Source organism: Apis florea, unplaced genomic scaffold (assembly GCF_048593485.1).
Source record: "Apis florea isolate Af1SG1 unplaced genomic scaffold, ASM4859348v1 contig_3203_pilon, whole genome shotgun sequence".
Classification (NCBI taxonomy): Eukaryota; Metazoa; Arthropoda; class Insecta; order Hymenoptera; family Apidae; genus Apis; species Apis florea.
Genome location: NW_028256723.1, coordinates 9476204 through 9500044, shown reverse-complemented (window position 1 = coordinate 9500044; position 23841 = coordinate 9476204). Strand labels below are relative to the sequence as shown.

Here is a 23841-nt window from a genome sequence, read left to right as displayed (position 1 = left end):
TGATAAAGGTGCGTGTGAGGAGGAATTGATAAATGACCGTGTGAAAGGGAATTGATAAAGAAGCGTGTGAAGAGGAATTGATAAAGGAGCGTGTGAAGAGGAATTGATAAATTATCGTGTGAAAGGGAATTGATAATTTATCGTGTGAAGAGGAATTGATAAAGGAGCGTGTGAGGAGGAATTGATAAAGGAGCGTGTGAAGAGGAATTGATAAATGACCGTGAGAGGAGGAATTGATAAATTATCGTGTGAAGAGGAATTGATAAAGGAGCGTGTGAAGAGGAATTGATAAAGAAGCGTGTGAGGAGGAATTGATAAATGACCGTGTGAGGAGGAATTGATGAATTATCGTGTGAAGAGGAACTGATAAATTATCGTGTGAAGAGGAATTGATAAAGGAGCGTGTGAAGAGGAATTGATAAATTATCGTGTGAAAGGGAATTGATAAAGGAGCGTGTGAGGAGGAATTGATAAATGACCATGAGAGGAGGAATTGATAAATTATCATGTAAAGAGGAATTGATAAATTATCATGTGAAGAGGAATTGATAAAGGAGCGTGTGAGGAGGAATTGATAAATGACCATGAGAGGAGGAATTGATAAATTATCGTGTGAAGAGGAACTGATAAAGGAGCGTGTGAAGAGGAATTGATAAATTATCGTGTAAAGAGGAATTGATAAATTATCGTGTGAAGAGGAATTGATAAATGACCGTGTGAAGAGGAACTGATAAAGGAGCGTGTGAAGAGGAATTGATAAATTATCGTGTAAAGAGGAATTGATAAATTATCGTGTGAAGAGGAATCGATAAATGACCATGTGAAGAGGAATTGATAATTTATTCTAAAACACGTGTATCTTAATTTAATTAAATTCAATCGTTGTATGTTTTTCGTTAAAAATATTGGTAATTATATTAATAATGGTAATAACATTAACGATAATAACATCTAATAACTATTTTTCATCCATATCCATAAAAATCGATAATAAAATTACTATTACTATTAATATTCTCGCGAATATTGTTGACGATATAAACGGAACGAACGTATTCTTTTTTTCTCTTCCAATTCCTATTTTATCGCTATACGATCTAACGAAATATTATCCTATTAATAATTCTTTCGTAAATAAAATATCGGCGTATGTATCTAAAATCTTTATTTTTACTCAAATAAATTATAAATTCTATCCAAAGAAAAATTAAATATTAATGTTAATTCGATGCGATCAAACGATAAAATAAACAAAATCAAAGCTCGAAAAAAAAAGAAAGAAAGAAAGAAAGGTAGGAAAAAAGAAAACTTCCAATCGTTCTTCCTCCTTTTATTCCATTTCTAATCTTTGCGTTTTATTAATTAATAATTCTTTCCCATATAATACGAATTAATATACGATCAGTGCCATCTATCTTTTTTATAATCCCCATTAATTTCTACGCATCTAAATAGATCGCATCACTTGTCCACTTTCCTTCTACCCTCCAAAAGAAGAAAAAATTACCTTTAAAATTTAATTGTTCCAATAATCAATTTTTTTCCTTTTAAATAAAATAAATATTCTAGATAGAATCATTATCTTCTAAATTCCATTTTTCTTCCTATCTTCAATTAAATTTTCCAATCCTTTTCTTTTTTTTCCTCCGTTTCTTTTAAATATTCTCCTAATAAATTTTCTTTAATTTTCTTCCGTTTAAAACTTATCTCTCCTTCTTATTAACCGTAATTCTTAAATCTTCTTTTCTTTCCTTTAATTCTCATGTTCCTTCGTTACGCAATGATATACGATAAATAAAATATGTGGATTTAACTCGATCCGTATATTTTAATTCTTAATCCTACGTAATTGTACGTATCGTGAAATAGTGACACTGCTGCCAGCGTTCGATCTTAAATTATAAATAAAATTTCGGTCGACTTTATGTTCTATAATTATTAAAATTACAAATTTCTATTCTATCTCTATGCACACCATAAATATTATATTCTCTTTTCCCCGTTTTAAACTTATATTTTGTTAATATCGAAAAAACAAAGATATTATTCCTATTCCTTTTCTCTTTCCTCTTTCGCTTTCTTCGATTCCGTGCCGACGAAGCTTCTTCTCCTATTACCGGAAGACACTTGATACCTTTCCGCGCCATTTAGCTAATGTCGAGCCGCGAGTAGAGCCACGGCCCGTTCCCTGTACTCGGGAGCAAAAGCTGGTAAGAGAGACCCGATATAATCCTCCCCGTCCAACCTCCGCCAGCGCCTCCTCAAAAATTCTAGTCTGGCCCCGGGGACATCCCCCGGACCGGAGAGAGTGATCTCCTGGGTGAAAAACCCCCTAAGACCGGTGAGTGACTTCCCGAGTCCTTAGAGCGAGAGAAAGACACCGAGGATCATTCCCTCGTGGCAAGTTAACAAGTTGTCCGTCGCTCGCGAAAAAACTCGAGTTTCGAAAAGTTCGAGTCTCGAACCTCGGTTCTTCGGCGTGCGGAAGAAGCAGCGTTCCAACTTAGCTACAGCTCCTCTAACGAGAGCTTTTAATTTTTGGCTACTTAAGGTACTCGACAATTTTTTTTTCCTAGTTTTTTTTTCCTAATTTCTATTTTTTTTTTCGTCCTTCGATCGTCCGAAAAAACATTTTTATTTAAAAAAAAAAAAAAAAAACGAAATAAAAAAATTATTAAAGCGCAACGAATGATAAAAAAAAAAAAACTATAAATTCGTCAAAAATGTATAAAAGATACCTTTACGAAAAAAAAAAGCGTAACTAAATTTTCACGAAATTTTCACGATTCATGGTGTTACGATACTGATAATTTAAACGATGATTCGACGAAAATGATTGAAATAAAAGAAAAGATAAAGAAAAAAATATCGTTCGATCTCTTTATAAATCTCGTAAATTAATAATGAAAAAAAGAAAAAACTGCTCCGTGATAATGATTGATCGACTAATAAGCGTCGATTGTTATTGTATGCGTATCGGTTAAAAGTAATCGTCTTCGGAATACCAAGTGAACCGAATATTCTCCTAATTGTTATTGTATACGTATCGATTAAACGTAGTCGATTTCCGAACGCGGAACGGAGCGGACGTATTCTTTTCTTCTCTTCGAATAAACGTTTTATCGATGTACGATATATTAAATAAAATATTAAAATGTAAATGATTATTAAAAAAAAAAAAGAAACTGTACTGTACGTAATTGATGTAATTGTTGTAAAACCAAAATTTCTTTCTCTCTCAAACTTCCTTGAAGAATCTTTCGAACGAATAATTGAGAATATTTTTATTCTCGCGAGTTTTATTTTTCTTGCGTTAAGAAATTTGCAAAATATTTCGATCTTTTTGTTCAACGTTAGGTAGATGAATAATGTCTGGAAACGAAGAATAATCGATTTGATTGGATCTAGATTCCATTTATTTGATTTACCGGGTGCATTGATGCTATGATTCGTTGATTCTGTCAACTGAAAGATCATTTAATCGGAACATGATTCTCCATATTCCATTTCATAATTGAAACCAATATTATTTTCGATTATCTCAACCCATTTGATTTATACTGTCGCTTTGGTCCGATCGAATTGATTATCCCTTGACTTAGATTTACTTGTCCGGATTAACAAGGATTCCCAAGAATTCCTTTGTCCATTCGTATTTCTGTAATAAATTTTTGGACCAGATTGCATCGCACGTGAGATTCCTTAAGATTTTATTTCATTTTATCCTTTCATTTTATTTGACCTGATACGAATTCTCCGAAATCCTGATGAGAACTAGAATTTTGATCGCCGGAACCATTTTGATTCTGGGTCAACGTGAGAAACATATTTATCTTATTTCTTATTCTAGAAATACCATTGTTTTTAAAAAAATATAAAATTCTTTGTAAGAATATAGAATAATATGTGTGCTATAAATAATATACGTATATATCGTATATTATATATCTACTAATTGTTCCTGAATAATGAAAAGAAATAATTAATTTCATTACGAGAACTGTAAAATGGAAAAAATTTTTAATATCAAATATCGACACTTTTTTTATACATAACATTTACAGTTCTAAAATTTTATTGATTGAAATATTTTTTTACTTCGTTTTATATAAATCGAAATTATTTTTCTGTTTTAGAAAATGGAATAATAATTAAGGAGATAGAAAAGAGACTAATCGTGTATAATGATAAAACTGAATTTTATCGTTACGAAAGATCAAAGTTTTTTTCGCTTTGCGTGAAAAAAAAAAATTATTTTGAAATGTGTATGCGAATATTTATATATCTATTTACGTACATTGATACGCATCGAGTATCTCGGAGATAGAAAATCTTTTTCGATTGTTTGGATTACAAGTTATTTCGTGTATTTGCGATTTTTATCTCTGCAATGATAAAGATAAGAGGATCTCAACACGCTATTTGCGCGATCAGTCGTTCTGTCGAAAGTCTCAGGATCGGCAATCGTATCGGGATCGACGATCATGTCGAGCGAATTAGATATCAAAAATTACTTTGAATTTGTTAAAGAGCTAACCTTGAAAGCAGGAGAGGTGAGTTATAATAAAACTTTCTTTTTCTAATGAAATTTTTTCGATGATACCGAAACTTTCGAAAAATAATAACGATATATGTGTAAAAATTTTATACGAAAGTGACGTTTGTTCGTTTGAAATTAAAATTTTTTTTTTCAAATCATTTTAATATTTTTCATGTATATTTCGATGAATTTAAAAATCAAATCAAATTTATAATACATTTTATTTTGTTATTTTGTTTTGTTACGTTATTATCTACAATATGTGTATATGTTAATAATATATATGTAATAATAATTAAAAAAAATATTTTTCGCAACAAACTATTATTTTTATATTTTATAATAAAAAATCAAATATTTAAAATTCAGTTATATAATAAATATTTGAATAAATTAATTTCTTAAATTATATTATATATAATTTTTATAAGAATATATTTCTTAATGAACGATAAAAATAATAATAATTTTAACGAAAAATTATTAAATCGATTGTTAAAATATTACCGTATCGATCGATAAATAGAAAGAAAACTTAATAAGTAATCATATAAGAATGATTTATCTTTACTTATCTTCGAATCAACATTTATCGGATAACGTTTAATCGTGTTTTGCATTTTCCTTAGATATTTAAACATGGTTTCGAAGGACAAAAAATTATAGAATTTAAGAATCATGAATTGGACTTGGTAACGGATTATGATAAAAAAATCGAAAATCTATTGATACAAAATTTGAAAGAAAAATTTCCGGATCACGAGTAAGTCATCGACATTCTTGTATTATTAAGTAAATTATAATTTTAAGGATGTAAATGCATTTCTAAATAAAGGAAATATTTTTGAAATAGATTTATGGCGGAGGAAACTGCGAGTAATTTTAAAGAAAAACCGGTATTAACGGATAAACCCACCTGGATTATAGATCCCATAGATGGAACGATCAATTTTATAAATTCCTTTCCAAACGCTTGTATTTCCATCGCTTTGGTAATTGGCAAAGAAATTGTAATAGGAATTATATATAATCCGATCAATTCGGAATTATATACTGCGATCAAAGGACAAGGAGCTTATTTGAACGATAAACCTATTAAAACTTCTAATGTTACTGGTAAGATAACATCTTAAAATAAAAAGAACTTGTTCGTTATTCGAGCAAAAATCTAAATATAAAAACAATTTAAAATCGATTATTTATAAGAATAATAGTTTTCGATACATAGTAAGCTTAATTATTTTGAAATGATATACCGTTCGTTCGAATATGTAAGAATAAAAAAAAAAAACAAATACACGTAATTAAATATTCTTTATGTTATCGATTATAGAAATGAAAAAATCTTTGATAGAGATCGAATTATACTCGCTTGGCTTTTCTTCGAAAAATCGAGATATCAGATGGGGAAGATTTGAAGCTTTGATTCATTCTGTACGAGGGTGAGTATATAAGTTTAAATGCTATTATTTCTATTTTTATCATAGAAGATATTGCAAAAAAATTCTATACAACGTTGTCAATTTCTTTTATCCATTCTCCTATTCGTGATATCCATATCGATGTCTTCGTGAATCTTATTTCTTTCTTAAAAAATTTTGATGATCCAAAATTACGACTTGCTTATGGACTTTTGAAATTATTTTATCCTTACGATATGTGAATTGAATGTTTTTAAAAATTCTCAAACTCGGCATTGGATTTGAGACATTTTTAATCGTAATCGTAATATGAGAAAGTATTAAATTTTTGAATTAGTTCACCTATTATATGCAGAATTCGATGTATTGTATCAAACATTTATTAAATTAATATTTTTTATTAATATCTCGGAAATTAATAAAAACTCAAATCTAATAAAATTTTATATTCGGAGCTCTTTCCGTGCGTATTTCAAAATTTACTAATTTTTATTCTTATACTTTTTAAATATTTCATGCACTGAACGATTCAAGTATTAAGTTAATTGTACAAACTTAGAATTAGAAGTATGGGATCAGCTGCATTGGCTTTAGCGTTTGTAGCAAAAGGTGCATTAGATTGCGTTCAAATGGACAGTCTTCAACCTTGGGATGTTGCGGCAGCGGTGTTAATTATTCGAGAAGCAGGTGGCACTGTAATTGATATTAAAGGTACGTTGATAAAATTAACGAAAAAAAAAAAAAAGAAGAAATGCAAATTTTCTAAAACTATAATTTTTATAATACGTATACATATACGTAATAGTTTAGTAATATTCGATATTTTTAAGTTCGTGTAAGAAATAAATCGAACGTGAATGAATAAAGTATGAAAGCAACTATATCAAAAAGAAAAGCTGTGGTTGCGTTTACTATTCGTATTTTTTTCTAAAAATGCCTCAAATTTTTTCTTTTTCTCTATCCATTTTTGAAACAGTGTTATTCTTATTCTTATATAAGTGAAAAAGAGAAGATATCGTCATGGTCTACTGGTATCATCGTATAGATTCTTGATTTTTCCCGATGTTGTTAGGCGTGACGTTCGACGTTTTATATTAATGTTTCTAAGTAATATTGAATATCTAATCGAATTTCTAAGAACAACATATACTATATATATATTATTTTTATTATTTTTAATTTAAAAATATTATTTATCATTATCATTATACAATTTCATTGTTAGCGTAAATAAGAAAAATAAATTTTTTGCAGAAGAAAAATTTAATTTCATGAATGCAAAAATAATTGCGGCAGGAAATGATACATTAGCGATGGAAATAAAACGATTGATCATTGACACCGATTTAAAAACAATGCGAAAGAGAATGACCAGGACATAATTAAATTTCAAATATGAGCTCGAGTAATATATATTTTAGTTATATATTGAATAAAAGTATTATATATCTTCGTTACAGATTTATTTAACAATCGATTCTTTCTTCTCTTCTCAAACGGAGAACGATAATATTAAGTTCTTTTAAATGAAAGAAAATGAAATAAAAAAAATAGAAATGATTTATACAAATTTTATTACAAATGAATACAAGAAAATCTTCAGAAAATTTATTTTATTCATAAATTAATAACTTATTAAAATATTTTGTAAATGATACATTTATTATTTAAATAAGATTATAATAATATAATTTAAATAAGAATTAATGAAAAATAATATTAATTTTTCAATCGAAAATATTAAGAGACAAATGTAAATAAAGTAATTTGTAAAGCTTACAGAAATTGCAAACAAAAAAACTATGAAAAGTCTAAATTAAGAAAAGATTTAAGAATAATTCTATGATGTGGAACAAAGTAATTTGACTAATTCAAAATGAAAGAAGAAAAAGAATTTAAAAAATAAGGTTTAAATGATAATTGTTATTAAAAATATGGATGTCCTGTGAATATATATATATATATATATATATATATAGACATTCTTCAATCTTGGGACGTTGCAGCAGCACTGTTAATTGTAAAGGAATAAAATCAAATATTTTACGAATATTACAATAAAAAAAAAATGTAAAATAAAATTTCGCTGCTACATATATGAAAGAATAAAAAAAAAATGATATAATGTGTATAAGAAGTGAGTGATCGTTATAGAATGTATAAAAAAATGAAATATTGCAAGCATGCGAAAGAAAGAAAAAGAAATGAGAGCTTGTGGATTAGATGTATGTGTGATGCAAGAGATAGGAGAGGCGTTGTCGATTGTTTTAACAATTTTTTAAATAGTAAAAACGATAGATGAAGATAAACGAATCTATTGCAGAATAGCATTCTATTTTATAATTATTTATATATTATTCTTTATTTAAATATATCTTGTTTTATTTATAAAATTATAATTACAATTGATAATCTATTTTGCATATACTATATTTTAAATATATTTAAAATATATTATTTATGTTTATTTCTATTAAAATATTTCGTAAATGATATACTTTTATAATATATAATATTATATATCTATATTTTACTACAATGAATATAATTTTAAAATTAATTACTTTATTATAGTAAAACTCATTATAATAAAAAATATAGATTCTAAGAGAATTATAACGATAAAAAATGGAATGATTAATTAGATATATTATATGATAATAAAATCCGCAAAAAAAAGGTATAGAAAAAAACACTATAGATTAAGTTAAGCCTTTGTGTATGATTCACATGTATGGATGTAAGTAAATATCCTGTTCGGAATAGGACATTATATAAGTATACAGTTGTTAGATTCTTAGAGAAACGCGAAAAAATAATTCAAGGTTGATCGAAGAAGTGTGATCACTGTGCTTTATAGATATCTCAAATTGGTAAAATTTTACAATCGAATGAACATTGAAAATAAAAAATTGAATAATGATATTTGAATATTATATATCTCTCTATTATCAACGAACAACGATCGTATTTTTATTAATTTATTTATAATCATTAAAAAAATTGATTAAATATATAATTATTTAACAAAATAATCAATATTATACAATTACATAATTGAAAATAAAATTCAAAATATTATACAATTTTTATTAATGCCTATAAAAAGTTTATTATATTTAATGTAAAAGTTTATTCTAAAATATAAAAGTTTATTCTATTTAATATATATCATAATATTCTTTTTCATAATTTAATTGTTTAATTTTAAATATATTTATATAATTCATAATATCATATAATTATATATAAAGTCATAATGCAAAAAATATATAAAAATCTAATATTTTGTCAAATATTTTTCGAATATGTAATAATATAATATATATATTTCATAAGCAATTAATGATCAATAATATATTAATGATAATATATAAATAATTTATTAAATAAATTATTTATATATTTCCATAAATGAAAATTAAACATTTAAAATATCTATGATGTGTAAAATACATAAATAATAACATGTTTCAAGTTATCCGTTAAAGTTGATCGGAACAGTGTGAAAGTATAATCGAATCAGAATTACCTTGGCACAATCTTTCATACCGTATATTTTATACTTTTATATGTCTCGTTTGTTTGTATCGTGTTGCAGTAAAATCATCTGGCAAATTAAAAATATAAAATTATATACCGATAACAATCTCTATTCTATCATAACGATCTCATTGTACGAAACGATATCTGAAAACATGATATTATCATGACTAACAAATTTGTGTGTATATCTTTATAATAAAGATTCTAATAAAATAAAGAAATTATAACGTTTCACGATCTTCATACATATATGATGAATCACAAAATAAAATTTTTAATATAAAAATATCAAAATAAAAATGATTTTATAAATAAAATTCTATTATGAATATTATGTCATATTAGATTTTTTTTTTAAATATTTCATATTTTACAATTATATATTATCTATATTATACAATTATATTATAATAATTTATAACAATAGAAACACACCAGTTATAAGAATAACACTAAATAAATATTTTTAAATTAAAATATTTTGTTAAATTTTTCTAGACTCGATAAAATATAATTTATAATAAAATTATTAGAATTTAAATTATAATTACTACTATAAAACAATTCGTATAATTATGCAGATATTATTATTATTATTATGATATACTACATAATTTCCATCAATTATATATACATATATCAATTTTAGAAATATATATATGTAACATATGAAAATATTGAAATTACATTTTAATTTACAAAAATTTATAACAATCTACTTATTTGTATATTGCATGCAATATAATTATGATTATGGGAAAGTAATTATGGGAAAGAAAAAAGAAAGAAAAAAATATTAACGAGTCAAATAATGATATTATTTTAAGATTTTATTTTTGCACCAATTGTTTCAAACACTTAAGAAGTTATCTTAATTTCTATGCAAATATCTATTTGCTAAATTAATTGTACATTAAAGCATCTAATATATGTGTAATATGTATAATACATATGTAAACATTATTATCTCGGAGTGTTCTTTGAAAAAATCTATCTATTTATCTTTGTATGTCGACAATATAGAAATATATGATTCAAAATCATAGTGAATACAGTGAATACGTACAATTTGGTGGAGAACGAATCGATAGATTTAATCATCTTTGAATTGTTTCTTTTTACTTCACGTTCCAAGTCGATATGAATAAAAAGTAGGCGGTACTGTTGCACTCGACGCAGTACCTCTTGATACGTTTTCACGTCAAGAATCTCGTATTTACAATTGGGAAGGAAATCTGAACAAGAGATGGCATTCTACGCGGAAGATTTTTACTACGAATTTGCAATCAAATTGACTCATGATGCTGCTCACGTAAGCACACACACACACATACATACACACACATATATATATATGTACATATATATACATATATTGTAAGAAATAAAATATCATCCATCCTTGAGTGATAAGTGAATATAAAACACTGGAATATTATCGATTAATCTTCAAATTTTCTTAATGTAATATAAATGATCATATAATAATAGGGTGAATTAGATTTAAGCTAATTTTATTTCAATTTATATTATATATTTTAGGATATTTAATTATAATTTGTGTATTCTGTATTTTATAATATAAAGGATGACATTATTTAACTTATCTTTAATTTGATTTATCGATATAAATTTAAATAGAAGTATCGTAGAATTGAATACAAATTATATTTTTTATATTTGATGTATATATGTTACACGTATATGACTTCTTAATTATTTTGAATATTAATAACAATATTTTTAAAAGTAATAAAACCGATATACGATATGATGCAAAATTTTAATCATTCGATCTATGAAAAATGGAAAATAGAAAAGACAGAATATTTACAGAGAATTATTACGAATTGATATTATGTCCCATATTAAAGATCTTTCAAGTTTTATAAGTAAAACTGTTTTCCAGATATTTAATTTTTTTAGAAATAAAAATAAATAAAATGTATTTTTAGAATTCGAATTTTTTGTCAACAAAATTAAGTGAATTAAATTTCAAATAAAAAATAACAATTAACAATTTTAAGATCTTTAATAGAGGCAAATACTTTAAAATTAGTAATTATTAAAAACAAAAATGTGAAAAACTTAAAATTTATTTTATCTCAAGACTAATATTTAATGTAAATATTTTTTATCTTGATAAGAAATAAAGTTAATAGTTTTATCGTAACTTTATCATTTTATCATTTTTTAACGAGCGTTTTACATAATATGATTTTTTTTTATATTATTTACATTCAAATTTTTTACACAATAGTTTTACATAATAGTTTTACATAACACATGACAAATATTATTAATTATGTACACGTATTATTAACCATCCAAAAATCATATATTAATACAATAAGTATTAAAAGTATTGTTGTCGAGCAAAATATGAGTCTCGGGATTTTATTAAACAATCTTCAAAAAAGATGTCGATATTCTATAAATATAATCAAGAATTTCAATTTCAATTTCAATTTCAATCAATCTCGTATGCACATCGGTATCATTTTACCTTTGATTTAAATAATTCGTCAAACAAAAATCACATAGATATAACTTTAAATATTTTGAAATATTCTTTAAAAGAAATTATTGATTATTTATTTTAAGATTCTGAGTGTTTTTACAATATTATTACAAAAAGAAAAAGAACGTGATGTTTAAATAATTAATAATTGATAATCTATTTCCTCTCTCTCTTTAGAAACTAAATGTATTTTGAGATACATAAGAATAATATTTATTTGATTCTTTCTTCAATATTTGTATCTCGATAGTTTCAAATATATTTAGTATATTTTAAGTTTTTTTTTAATCAAATATAAGTAATGAATTTTTATAATTTTTTTTTCAAAGATACTCAAAGAAGCCATCAACGGTGTAAAGAAAATCGATGAAAAATTGGGAAATTGGGATTTGGTAACAGAATACGATCGAAAGATAGAAGATTTGATTATTGGTCAATTAAAAACAAAATTTCCAGATCACAAGTAAATATAACGTTTCCTTTAAGAAGAATAAATTTTTAAATTCACAATTTTCATTCCACTATAATAGATATTCATATTCATTCAAATATGTTAAATATTTGAAATTAGATTTATAGGAGAAGAATCGATTGGAAAAGAACTTCCAGAATTAACCAATGATCCTACATGGATCATTGATCCAATCGACGGTACTACCAACTTCGTTCATGCATTTCCTCATACATGCATTGTAATCGGTTTAGCGATTAAAAAAGAAATGGTGATCGGTATTGTTTACAATCCTATTCTCGAGCAATTATTCACAGCGAGAAAAGGTCGTGGCGCATTTTTAAATAATAAACCTATAAGAGTTTCCAAAGTACAAGGTAAATAAAAAAAATAAAATTCATATCTAAAAAGTTTTAAATTATATTGAAATCTCGATAATTCGAACCTCAAGGTAGGAAGATATAGTCTTTGAGCTATATAAATTTCAAGTAAAACAGATTTAATAAACGACAAACTTTATATGAAGATTAACATCTTTATAACCAAATCTAACAATTTAAAGAAAAGAAATCTAAATTTTTTGAATATGAATTTCATATGATTGACGAAAAACGATTAGTTTCCATGTAAATATGATCGAAAATTTTATAAAAAAAGGATAGCTTATAATGTCTTATGTTATTCTAGCGATTGAAAAAATAAAGATTTGTTTTCGCAACGAAGTGAAAAAGGAGAAAATTATAATTTTACAGAGGATTTCGAATTATCGATGTATTGCAATAAATATAAGATATATCGATACGATTAAATAGCGAAGTGATCTTTAACTTTATAAATTTGCAACTAGAAATAAATGTAAAGGTGTAAATTTATTAAAAAAAACATGATTCAAAAATTAATTTAATTTTATAATTATCAATTAATATTTTAATTTCTTTGATTACTTTACTCGTATACATAATATAATGAAATGATTTTGTGATCAATTGTAAAAATTTGTTAGTTTTTGTTAAAAAGTATTTATATATATATATATATATATATATATATATTTATATATTTATATTATATATAGAAAACAGAAATGAATAGCATACGTTTACTACAAATTTTTTATTTTCATTTTCATAATATAAAAATATATAAGTATAAAATTTTTGCATTTTTCAATGTTGCATTTTTCAATTTTATTCTTTTCAATTCTTCAAAAAAAATTTTTAACGTATATAATTTATATTTCAATATTAAAAAAAAATTGGTATTTTCATAGATTTATCGAAAGCTTTAGTCTGCATGGAAAGTGGTTTTATAAAAATAGATTATATGAGAGAAAAGACTATAGAAAGATTACGAGCAATTGTCCAAGAAGTTCAAGGGTAAGATTTTCAATATTGCAGTTTTTAATTTGAGTTTTATATGTATTTATTTATTTGAAAATGTAATTAAGTTTATGAATTTATTTCTTGGTCAACTTAAATTTATTATTTTTACTATATCACATAAACATACACGCGCGCACACAGAAAGATTTAATATAAAAATCCGAATTCAGGATTATTTTCAAAATAATTCTTAATTGAATAAATTTTATTTTTATTTTGTGTATAATATATATATAATATGCTCATAATCTAATAAAATTGTAATTTTATATCTATGCATATGAGTTTCATATATATTTAAATTTGATTTCAATAGCATTCGTACACTTGGAGTAGCCGCATTATCGTTATGTTATATCGCAATGGGAACTATCGATGCTTATTATGTCGAGGGACCAGGCATTTCGACATGGGATATCGCCGCAGCATCATTGATTATTTCAGAAGCGGGTGGTATCGTTGTCGATCGTGTAACAGGTAAACTTATATATGTATCTTCTTTTAATGTAAAAAACTATAATATAAATATACTGGAAACAAGTCTCGTGAAAAGAATGTAGATCTGATTGGTTAATGTGAGAGGACGCCTATTTCGCACACATTTTTAACGTGATATTTGTCATATATCATAATCCGATTATGACAGAGAGAAGCAATAAAACGACGATCTGTATCTAAATTTCGATGCATTAGCGTAGATAGAGAATTCTAACATATCGATATAATATAAAAATTTTTTTATTTCATAATATATATATATAGACTAATTAATTGATTTGTAATAATAGTTTAATTTATAAATTTAATTTCGTATTCAAATCTTTAAAATAATAACTATACATATAAGAATAAACTAAACATAAGCTAGATATATTAATAGTACATCGAAATATAATTAATAGTTTTGAAAATATTTCAGCTTTCAATCTTGGATGATTATCCTAACTTTATAAATGAAAATAATTTTTATGATTTTGAATATTCAAATTCTAGCACTCCTACTGTAACTTATGTAATGTATGTATGTAGTATCAACAAAACATATGAAGGAGATAAGCAAATCTAACGAAGCAATCCGCTCTTGTCTTTGTAGACCGTATGCCGTTCCGCGAGAAGATATTTTTTTTCAACAGTAAATTATATATATATATATAATATATACATTATAAGTGGCCCAAAAATCTTTGTGTACAATGCCGCACTGCGTTCAAAGTTTGTCAACTTGAACTTGATAAATTAACTAAAAAAACTAAAAAATTTTTCATTCAAATCGCATATATATTATGTATATATTATTATAATATTATATAAATTATAATAATTGATTATTGGAATAATAATTCCGATCGATATTTTAGAATAATGATAGAAAAATGATAGAAAAATTATTATTTTTAAATAATAATATTTCATGAATAGAAAATATTAATTAATTATTTCATCAGTAAATTTAAATTTTTTGGGCTTTGCATCTGAATTCATATTACATGCGCATATAAAATTGTGCGTCATCTTAGTGATATGCAACATTTTAAATTTGATGACTATAATTTATGTAATTACGTACAATCTAATGTATATAATATATGATATATAATGATAATTGACATTATCATTATATATGTATAATATACCAACTGATTTTACATTAATTATGATATATATATTACAGGTGAAAAGATTGATATTATGAAACCACGTGCAATTGGAGCATGTAATGAAAAGATCGCGAACAAGATGGTCAAACTTATACGTGAAGCTGATCAAAAAGTTAAATGAATAAATAATTTTAATAATGTAGTAATTATAATGATTAATTTTTATTTTATATTTAATATTTTAGTACTATTATATATTTAGAATTCGAAGTAAGAATACTATATATTAAAAATATAAGATAAAATTTGGAGAGAATAAAGATATTAAAAAAGAAATAAAATGTTTCATATTTTATAATTGGAATGAATAACAAAAAAAACTATAAATATTTACACGAATAATAGCATATTTTTATAGAAAATTAACAAATGTGAAATCTAAATAAATATATTTTATTTTTAAAAGATTTTCTCAATATTTCTAAAATTTCCTTTTAAAACGAAACATTCATTGAAATAACCCAAGGAAAATTTCGTAATGGAATTTTTACGATTGCGAAAACTACGAACGTTTTATTCATATGGAATAATAAAATTGATAATTACACTACTATGCAAAGTACAACAGTAAAATCCTTTCAGAAATATATTATTACATTATAGATAATATATTTACATACACAAACTTAAATCTTTCATTAAAAAATTGATTCGTATTCATGTGTGGTATACACGATTTTTATAGCTTATCATTATGAGAAAATTAGCAATTGTTAAAAATTAAAACAATATGTGACAATTAAACGATATTAAGATTTAATGTCAAATTTATAATATATGTATATATTACTTACATTTATATATAATTACATTTAATACATTTATATAATTAATTATAATTATATTTATGTACAAAACTATAGTCTGCTAATCTCGTTTAAATGTTTTCACATCTATTGCATTTAGAAAAGCTCAAATGTTTTATTAAAAGTAAGTATTTTATGATCAAACAATGTATGCATGTATTGCATTTTCAATCTGTTTACGCACATTTTTAAACATCAAAAATCTTTAATAAAAATTCAATTCGAATTCAAATATTTTTCTTTAAATTGAATCATGTATATTCTTTTTTTTTTTTTATATTTCAATAAACAAATTTTATTTTCTAAATGTCTACAACAAATTTAAGAACATAATATCGAAAAACTATTTTTTAAAAAATTATTTAGCAAAGAGTTATTTTCAAGTGATTAAATTAAAAATAGAAAATTATTCACTAATTCAAAAAAAGAAAAACGATTAAATTTGTAGCCATGAGATTAAAAACTGGTGAAGATCAAATTCGATAATGATGACTAAAAATTGTTAATATTTACATTAAGCAAAGATTTTCGTACAAAATGGATTGAATATTGAAAAGATTATTATAATTATAAAAAAAAAACAAAAAAAAAACTCTGTATATAAATAATTACTGATAATTAGTCGGCAGTGTATAATAGACTTTAAACTTAAATGTTATATTAAACATTACAGATTTTTACTTCCACCTATTCCTCTTTCGCCCCACTCTTTTCTTTTTTTTCCATTCCAGTCGTTATATAGGCCAGTCGATGTTTCATCGATGTCAGTATTAATCAAACTCACGTGTAAAACAGAGAAAAAATTTCAAATGGTTACTTGTAATTATTAGTGAAAAAAGTGTAAATATTAAATATGAGTAATTCACATGATATAGAAGAATATTATAAAGTTGCTGAAGAGTTAGTTTTGAAAGCAGGCAAAGTACTTACGAATATATATTATAATTAGTGTTACGATCAGTTTGTTAAAGAAGTGATAGAACTAAAAAATAATTTTTTCCGAAATTTTTCATTTTTCGAAAATTGGTTTAAAAAATAGTCATGTTTTTGAAAAATAGATTATTTTTTTAACACGGATTTCGAATTTGGAATTTTTTCTCAACATCTTTGTTCAGATATATATTAAATAATGGAAACGGAAAATTAAAAAAATAAACAATTTATTATAACTCGATTATTCAATCTCATAGCAATGATTATATATAGCTTAATAAAATATTATTTATATGCTTCTTAAAAATTAAATTTAAAATCTATTTTAAATTGTGTTTCTATTTATTCTCATTAATTCAACATAAAATTTAATAATTTTATTGAATAATCATGATGTAATATCTAAAAATTAATTTTTATGGCTATTTTTTTTTTCCAAATATCTCAGAACTGATGACTTTTTAGACATGACATTTTTCTAGCAAACTGATCAATATTGATTTCAATTTAAATGATTAAATCATCTAAATTAGTTTAATTTCTAGTAAACAAATTTTTTTATTTCTTCAAAATTATTTCTTTCTTTTTTTTTTTACTTTGCAAAATCACATTTTTTTTATTATTATTAAAGAAAAATAATAATTTTTAAAAAATTTAATTTAAAAATTTAAAAATTTAACGATATATGATTTTATATGAATTTTTGAAAATATATCAAAAAGAATACTATAAAATTTTATACGTACATATCAAATATATCAAACAATTTTAATTTAACAATTTTATTATAATATTATAATATTAATTATATATATATAATTTTATATATAATAACGGTAAAAGTTTTAATAAAATTTTATGGAATAATGTAAATTATTTAAATATTTACGCAAAATTTTTAAACCTTAATTTAATTTAAATCTTAGACAATTATATTTAATAAATAATTAAATTTAAAAAATAAAATTTTTTTAATTGTAATTGTTCCGCGAGTTTCTTATATATAATAAAGTATTATATATTATTCGAAAAAAATTATATGATATTTACTTCTAGGTAATAAAAAGTGCCATTAATTTAAATAAAAATGTAAAAAATAAAGGAATTGATTGGGATCTTGTTACAGAATATGATCGAAAAATAGAAAATGATTTACAGAAAGAATTGTTAAATAAATATCCGAATCACAGGTGTATATATATATATATATTAATATATTAAAAAAATTATTTAAAAAATATAATATAATGGTTAATAAAAAAATGCACTTTTAGATTTATTGGTGAAGAAACGACTGCAGAGAAAAATTGTTTGCCAAAATTAACCGATGAACCAACGTGGATTATAGATCCTATAGATGGTACAACAAATTTTGTTCATCAGTTTCCACACACGTGCATTTCTTTAGCGTTAATAATAAATAAATCAATAGAAATTGGAATAGTTTATAATCCTTTAATGATGCAATTTTTCTCTGCAAAAAGACAGAAAGGAGCTTTTTTAAATGGTCATCGTATAAAGACATCAAAAATAACAGGTATTAACAGTTCATTCAAATAGGCATTATATTATAAATAAATAAATTTCATCATTCATAAATCTATAAATATAAATATAATAAAGATTTAAATTATTTTTAAACATATTCTATTGCATTTTATAGATGAAATTTTTAGAAGGAAAATTATTTCTTATTCTTAAATTTTTACAAAACAAATAATTTTAATAAAAATATATTATTTCGTTAGTCTTCTATTTTTCTGACACATAAGTGTTTTAAAATTTAATATTTTTATTATTATTTTAGATTTATCTGAATCATTGATAGCAATGGAACCATGGATTGCCAAAAATCCAAATTATTTAGTTAATATATACACTAGAATGCATGCTTTAATTCAAAAAACTCATGGGTAATTATTTATTTTTAAAAATAAAAATTTTAACAAAAATTTTTATAATCTTTTATTTTACTTTTAATAATTATTTAGAATAAGATCATTGGGCACAGCTGCACTTACATTGTGTTATGTTGCAATGGGTGCGATTGAAGCATATCATGTTGAAAGTATAGATGCTTGGGATGTTGCTGCGGGAAAATTAATAATAGAAGAAGCAGGAGGCATGGTAATAGATACTGCAGGTATGTATATTTTTCAGAAAAATTATATTTATTATTAAATTTAAGAAAATAATTATTCTTTAAAAAATTTTAATAATAATATAATTGTAGGTGGAGAATTAGATTTAATAATACCAAGAGTTATAGCAGCTTGCAATCATCAAATTGCTGATCAACTGGTTAATCTCTTTAAAACTGCTGATTTAAAAAATGTCATTAAAAATTTTAAATAAATCTTTTTAATTTACAAATGCGATATTCAGATTATCAAATAATTTTTTAGAATTTTTTTAAATATAAGTAGATTTCAAATTCACTATCATTGAAGAATTATGAGAATTATAATCGATCAATTATTTTTTGAACATCGCTAAAAATTCATTTTATATAATGAACGTGATATAAATAGTTATAAAAATTAATGTTATTTATCTTATTGAATTAGCAACGTTCTGAAACTACATATTTATTTTTTATTTGACTAAAGTACTAATGCGCACAAATAAACTAGTTATATATTCTGTTCTTAATTTATAAAAATATTTTTTTAATTATAGTTATAATTATTTTTAGTTTATACATATGTATTTATTTAAGGAATATAATAAGGAATAATTCAATAAGATAACATCTATTAAATTTTATTTTTATCTATCTATCTTATCTAGTCCCATAAATTATATTTGTTGTAAAACTGATAAATAATTCTGTTGCTGTGATAGAGATTGTTGAGATGATTTTTAAACTAAATCAAAAATATATGAAGTTCCCTACCTGAAATATATAATAAATTATAAATTAATATTCATTTCTTATTCATATACTTTAAAAAATACAAATAATTATTATATATTTATTATTTTTATTATCATAAAATACTTTAAAATATAAATATCAAATATGATATAATTATCAAAAAAAATATACTTTGTAATTTTGTCAGATTATTTGGAAAATCAAATCAATATATTCTCTAAAAGATATGTTTTCACTGATCTTAAAATATATTGTTAAGAATTTCATTTTAAACAAATTTTTTCCATATATATATATCTGATAATCAGCTTTAGTTTCCAAATTATTTATCATATTATGTATTATTACATATTCTGGCATAAACAATATCTTATAACTATTTTATGATAATCGCATTTTTATTTATCAATCTGTATCAATTAATTAAAATATAACATTTTACGTACTTCTTTTATTATCATTATTCTATATATTATTATTTGTTAGCTGGAATAGATAAAAATATGACAAGTCTCTTTTCAGGAAAAGAAAGACAGGACTTTTTAAATATTAAAATGATAAAAAAGAAAGATTAAAGAACTCCAATGATCTTAAAAACATAAAATGCATTTGAATATGTTCTTTTTCTTAAAAAAATCTATATTTTACTTAAAAAATCTATATATCTATTCCATGAAAAACCTTATGACCTCTGAATAATAATAAGTATTCACAGATAGTTGAGTATTTTATAAATATATGTTATTGTTAAGTACAAGATATAAATGTGTAAATATAATATATATTTATTGCAATATGAATTAATGAAATAAAAAAAACAAACATAACGGGTTAAACTAAAATCAAATATAAATATAAATTGATCTAAACTAATACACATATATATATACATACGCATGTATAATTTGAAAAACATTTTTACGTATAATTTGAAAATTTCAAATGTATATAAGAAAAAACTATGGAAAAAAGTTGTTTAAAATGATGTTCTTAAACAACAATTTCAAAATTATTGAAATCAACTTAAAATATATTTTTTTGGTAAAATTTTATTAAAATTTTTAAATAAAATTTTAATTAATTGATCTTATTTTCAAAATCTTTAGAATTTATGTTTTTAACATTAAATATGATGTATATATAATAACTATAATAATCTTTAGAAAGAAGCATTTACATGCATTTTTAAATTATATTGAATGATAGATTATCTAATATTTAAAAATAATTAATTAAGAAAATTAATAAGAATAATGAATAAAAAAATAAAATTAAATATAGTAAGATATATTCTATTATTTCTTAAATTTATATATTTTAATAATATTATAATATAATAATATATATTATATATATATTATATAATTTATATGAGATATATATTGTTTCATAAAACTTTTTTTTATCAATATTTGTATGTAATAAAAATAAGATATATAATAATTACGTACTAAAATATATAAACAAATATATACAACAAAGATATATAAATTTTTCATTATAAGATTTGATTATATTATATACATGTATAAAAATATGTGTATTTTTTAATTTAGAGAATTTGAAAAATTATTTTATAAAAAATTTTATAATTCATCTTTCTTTTTTTAACAAATATAAATATTCTATGCTATTTCAAAATTATTATTGTACATGAAAATTTATATTCACGCATATCGTTTCCAAATTTATTTTATTATAGAAAAATATAATTTTAAAAAATTTGACTTTAATTATAATTTTTGTCAATTTAAAATGGAAAGATTAATAAAAACTTACATTAATTTTATTATAGTCGACCAACTTTAATATAAATATAATACCGATCATTTTCTTATTATTTCTACATATTCACATTACGTTAGTATTGATAAAAAAACTATCGATAGTATTTGAAACTATTGATTATAGAACGAGTTTAAACGAGATAAACTATCGATTATTAAAAACTCGTGATAATTATCGATAGTTTTTCATTATCGACTGTAACTGTATTAACCATAAAGTAAATAATTTTTACTTAAAAATGGCTGCGCTAAAAAAAACCGTAAATCTGTCAAAGAAATTATTTGTGAGAAATATAACACTTACATCTTTCACTAGAAAATATGATAAAATTGTTGATACACCATACGAAGAAATTTTACAAAATGAGTTGTGTAAGTAATGTATTTAGAGGTTATTTCATTTTATACTTTGATAGATTAAATATCAGATATATCTTATATAAGAGTTATTCAAAATAATTAAGAAGTGAATTTAATAAATTATTAATAATATTATATTTTTATGTATAATGTTAAATTAATATTTCTTTATATTTTTTAGCTGTTTCTCAAAAAAAATATATGCCAGGCTTATATCCAAAAACAAAAGAAGAAATGAGAGCAGCTGCAGAAAAATATGGTTTGCATCCTGATGAATATAAACCTTGTAATCCAGATACCAATTATGCAGGAGACTATCCAGATTTACCATTTATAAGTGTAGATGCTAAAGATCCATTTTATCCTTGGGATATTCCTGCATTAAGAAGAAATTTTGAAGAGCCAGTAAGATATTATGAATTAATAATTACAGATAAATAATGAACAATATTCTCAAATAATTTAATTATTTATACAATTATTTATTATATATCATAATATATTATTTTGTATATAGTTTCATAAAGAATCAATTATGTTATTTGGAGATCGCTATGAATATGGTGTTCGTCAAATTGTTGATCCAAATAAGGCTATTGCAATTTATTTTGCCATTATGGCAGTTTGTATAATAATTTTTTACTATTCAGTTGATATAAGTCAACCTTTAGTAAGTAATCATATTCTCATATTATATAGGATATTATAACTTTACGTTCTTATTGAATAAATGAATAAATATTATATATGAATATATTGTTTTAGATGGAAAAACAATATCCAGGGAAAGGAGTGCATTATACTTTTGAACTAATAAATAATTAATTATAAATATAATAAGATATAGTATGTAAGATATAGTATGTATGTAATAATATATATATGTATGTTATATCAAATGTAGAATATTTGTCTAATCGTACATGTATGTATTTCTTTAATTTTTCTTTCTTTTTTTCTCTTCCTCTCCTCTGCTTTTCTTTTCTTTCAAGAAAAATATCGCAATATATAAATATAAAATTTTCCAAAAGATCAAAAAAAAGAATAATTCGTTACATTTTCTATTTGTTATATATTTTATATACTTATATTAAATTTTATATTAAGTGAAATAATAATAATGCAATTTCTCTTTTAAGTATTAAATTTTAAGTATTAATTTATGAAACTTTTCTGATAGGATTAAAAAATATAATATCCCAGAAATGCTGCATTTCTATCAAATTATATAGTGCAAATCTTATTATGTTTCTACCATCAATCTACAATTATTTATTCAAACAAAACTTGAACATTTTTGATATGAATTAACTTTTAGCAAAATCAATGTTATGTTTCTGAAATCAGTTTTCTAATAAATCCAGTTTTATAACAAATCCTATGTCGAATTTGCTGTTTTCCTGACAATAAATCTTAGCTTTAGGATCTTTAAAAAAAATTTGCTAAGAACAGATTTGTAATATATATATATAGTGTATATTATAATATATATAAACGAGATATAAGATAAAAGTGACTGTTTTTTTTTTTTTTTTTTTGTATCATTTTCTATAGGAAT

General features: G+C 23.0%; 4 protein-coding genes and 2 long non-coding RNA genes across 7 annotated transcripts; 4 read left to right on the top strand and 2 right to left on the bottom strand.

Annotated features, from left to right (window-relative positions):
* Nucleotides 1-4423: 4423 nt before the first annotated feature.
* Nucleotides 4424-7420, top strand: LOC100871115 (uncharacterized). The gene is made up of 6 exons (XM_012490050.3): nucleotides 4424-4553; nucleotides 5170-5303; nucleotides 5394-5656; nucleotides 5874-5982; nucleotides 6521-6672; nucleotides 7216-7420. The coding sequence occupies exons 1-6, from the start codon at nucleotides 4485-4487 to the stop codon at nucleotides 7341-7343; spliced, it is 855 nt and encodes a 284-aa protein (XP_012345504.3). The 5' UTR covers nucleotides 4424-4484; the 3' UTR covers nucleotides 7344-7420.
* On the bottom strand, nucleotides 6580-10713 carry LOC147657284 (uncharacterized). Its single transcript, XR_015292833.1, has 2 exons — nucleotides 10574-10713; nucleotides 6580-6654 (listed from the first exon to the last, which is right to left on the bottom strand). It is a non-coding gene; the product is annotated as an uncharacterized LOC147657284 (long non-coding RNA).
* LOC100870749 (uncharacterized) lies at nucleotides 10559-15800 on the top strand. The gene is made up of 6 exons (XM_003696146.4): nucleotides 10559-10819; nucleotides 12358-12491; nucleotides 12600-12856; nucleotides 13750-13855; nucleotides 14178-14338; nucleotides 15534-15800. The coding sequence occupies exons 1-6, from the start codon at nucleotides 10754-10756 to the stop codon at nucleotides 15638-15640; spliced, it is 831 nt and encodes a 276-aa protein (XP_003696194.1). The 5' UTR covers nucleotides 10559-10753; the 3' UTR covers nucleotides 15641-15800.
* A 1270-nt stretch (nucleotides 15801-17070) lies between these two features.
* Nucleotides 17071-19636, top strand: LOC100870626 (uncharacterized). Of its 2 annotated transcripts, none has more exons than XM_003696145.4 (6): nucleotides 17071-17247; nucleotides 18315-18448; nucleotides 18533-18795; nucleotides 19066-19171; nucleotides 19250-19401; nucleotides 19492-19636. In XM_003696145.4, exons 1-6 carry the CDS (start codon nucleotides 17179-17181, stop codon nucleotides 19611-19613), a joined length of 846 nt encoding a protein of 281 aa, XP_003696193.1. In that variant the 5' UTR covers nucleotides 17071-17178; the 3' UTR covers nucleotides 19614-19636. The 2 variants fall into 2 exon arrangements, with proteins under 2 accessions (XP_003696193.1, XP_086767048.1); XM_086910922.1 differs by having other exon boundaries at nucleotides 17080-17242; nucleotides 18385-18448.
* LOC147657283 (uncharacterized) lies at nucleotides 19407-22123 on the bottom strand. Its single transcript, XR_015292832.1, has 2 exons — nucleotides 21916-22123; nucleotides 19407-20154 (listed from the first exon to the last, which is right to left on the bottom strand). It is a non-coding gene; the product is annotated as an uncharacterized LOC147657283 (long non-coding RNA).
* ND-ASHI (NADH:ubiquinone oxidoreductase subunit ASHI) lies at nucleotides 21759-23205 on the top strand. The gene is made up of 4 exons (XM_012490054.3): nucleotides 21759-22295; nucleotides 22465-22688; nucleotides 22801-22953; nucleotides 23049-23205. Exons 1-4 carry the CDS (start codon nucleotides 22163-22165, stop codon nucleotides 23106-23108), a joined length of 570 nt encoding a protein of 189 aa, XP_012345508.2. The 5' UTR covers nucleotides 21759-22162; the 3' UTR covers nucleotides 23109-23205.
* Nucleotides 23206-23841: the final 636 nt, after the last annotated feature.

What these genes read in the sequence shown, in the direction of transcription:
- LOC100871115 (XM_012490050.3), top strand. Translation starts at nt 4,485, where the DNA reads ATGTCGAGCGAATTAGATATCAAAAATTACTTTGAATTTGTTAAAGAG. An exon ending in GAAAAATTTCCGGATCACGA is followed by an intron (nt 5,304 to 5,393) that starts GTAAGTCATCGA and finishes TTTTTGAAATAG; the next exon opens with ATTTATGGCGGAGGAAACTG. An exon ending in TTGATTCATTCTGTACGAGG is followed by an intron (nt 5,983 to 6,520) that starts GTGAGTATATAA and finishes GTACAAACTTAG; the next exon opens with AATTAGAAGTATGGGATCAG.
- LOC100870749 (XM_003696146.4), top strand. Translation starts at nt 10,754, where the DNA reads ATGGCATTCTACGCGGAAGATTTTTACTACGAATTTGCAATCAAATTG. An exon ending in TGACTCATGATGCTGCTCAC is followed by an intron (nt 10,820 to 12,357) that starts GTAAGCACACAC and finishes TTTTTTTCAAAG; the next exon opens with ATACTCAAAGAAGCCATCAA. An exon ending in CGTTGTCGATCGTGTAACAG is followed by an intron (nt 14,339 to 15,533) that starts GTAAACTTATAT and finishes TATATATTACAG; the next exon opens with GTGAAAAGATTGATATTATG.
- LOC100870626 (XM_003696145.4), top strand. Translation starts at nt 17,179, where the DNA reads ATGAGTAATTCACATGATATAGAAGAATATTATAAAGTTGCTGAAGAG. An exon ending in AATAAATATCCGAATCACAG is followed by an intron (nt 18,449 to 18,532) that starts GTGTATATATAT and finishes ATGCACTTTTAG; the next exon opens with ATTTATTGGTGAAGAAACGA. An exon ending in TTAATTCAAAAAACTCATGG is followed by an intron (nt 19,172 to 19,249) that starts GTAATTATTTAT and finishes ATAATTATTTAG; the next exon opens with AATAAGATCATTGGGCACAG.
- ND-ASHI (XM_012490054.3), top strand. Translation starts at nt 22,163, where the DNA reads ATGGCTGCGCTAAAAAAAACCGTAAATCTGTCAAAGAAATTATTTGTG. An exon ending in GAAGAAATTTTGAAGAGCCA is followed by an intron (nt 22,689 to 22,800) that starts GTAAGATATTAT and finishes TTTTGTATATAG; the next exon opens with TTTCATAAAGAATCAATTAT. An exon ending in TTGATATAAGTCAACCTTTA is followed by an intron (nt 22,954 to 23,048) that starts GTAAGTAATCAT and finishes ATATTGTTTTAG; the next exon opens with ATGGAAAAACAATATCCAGG.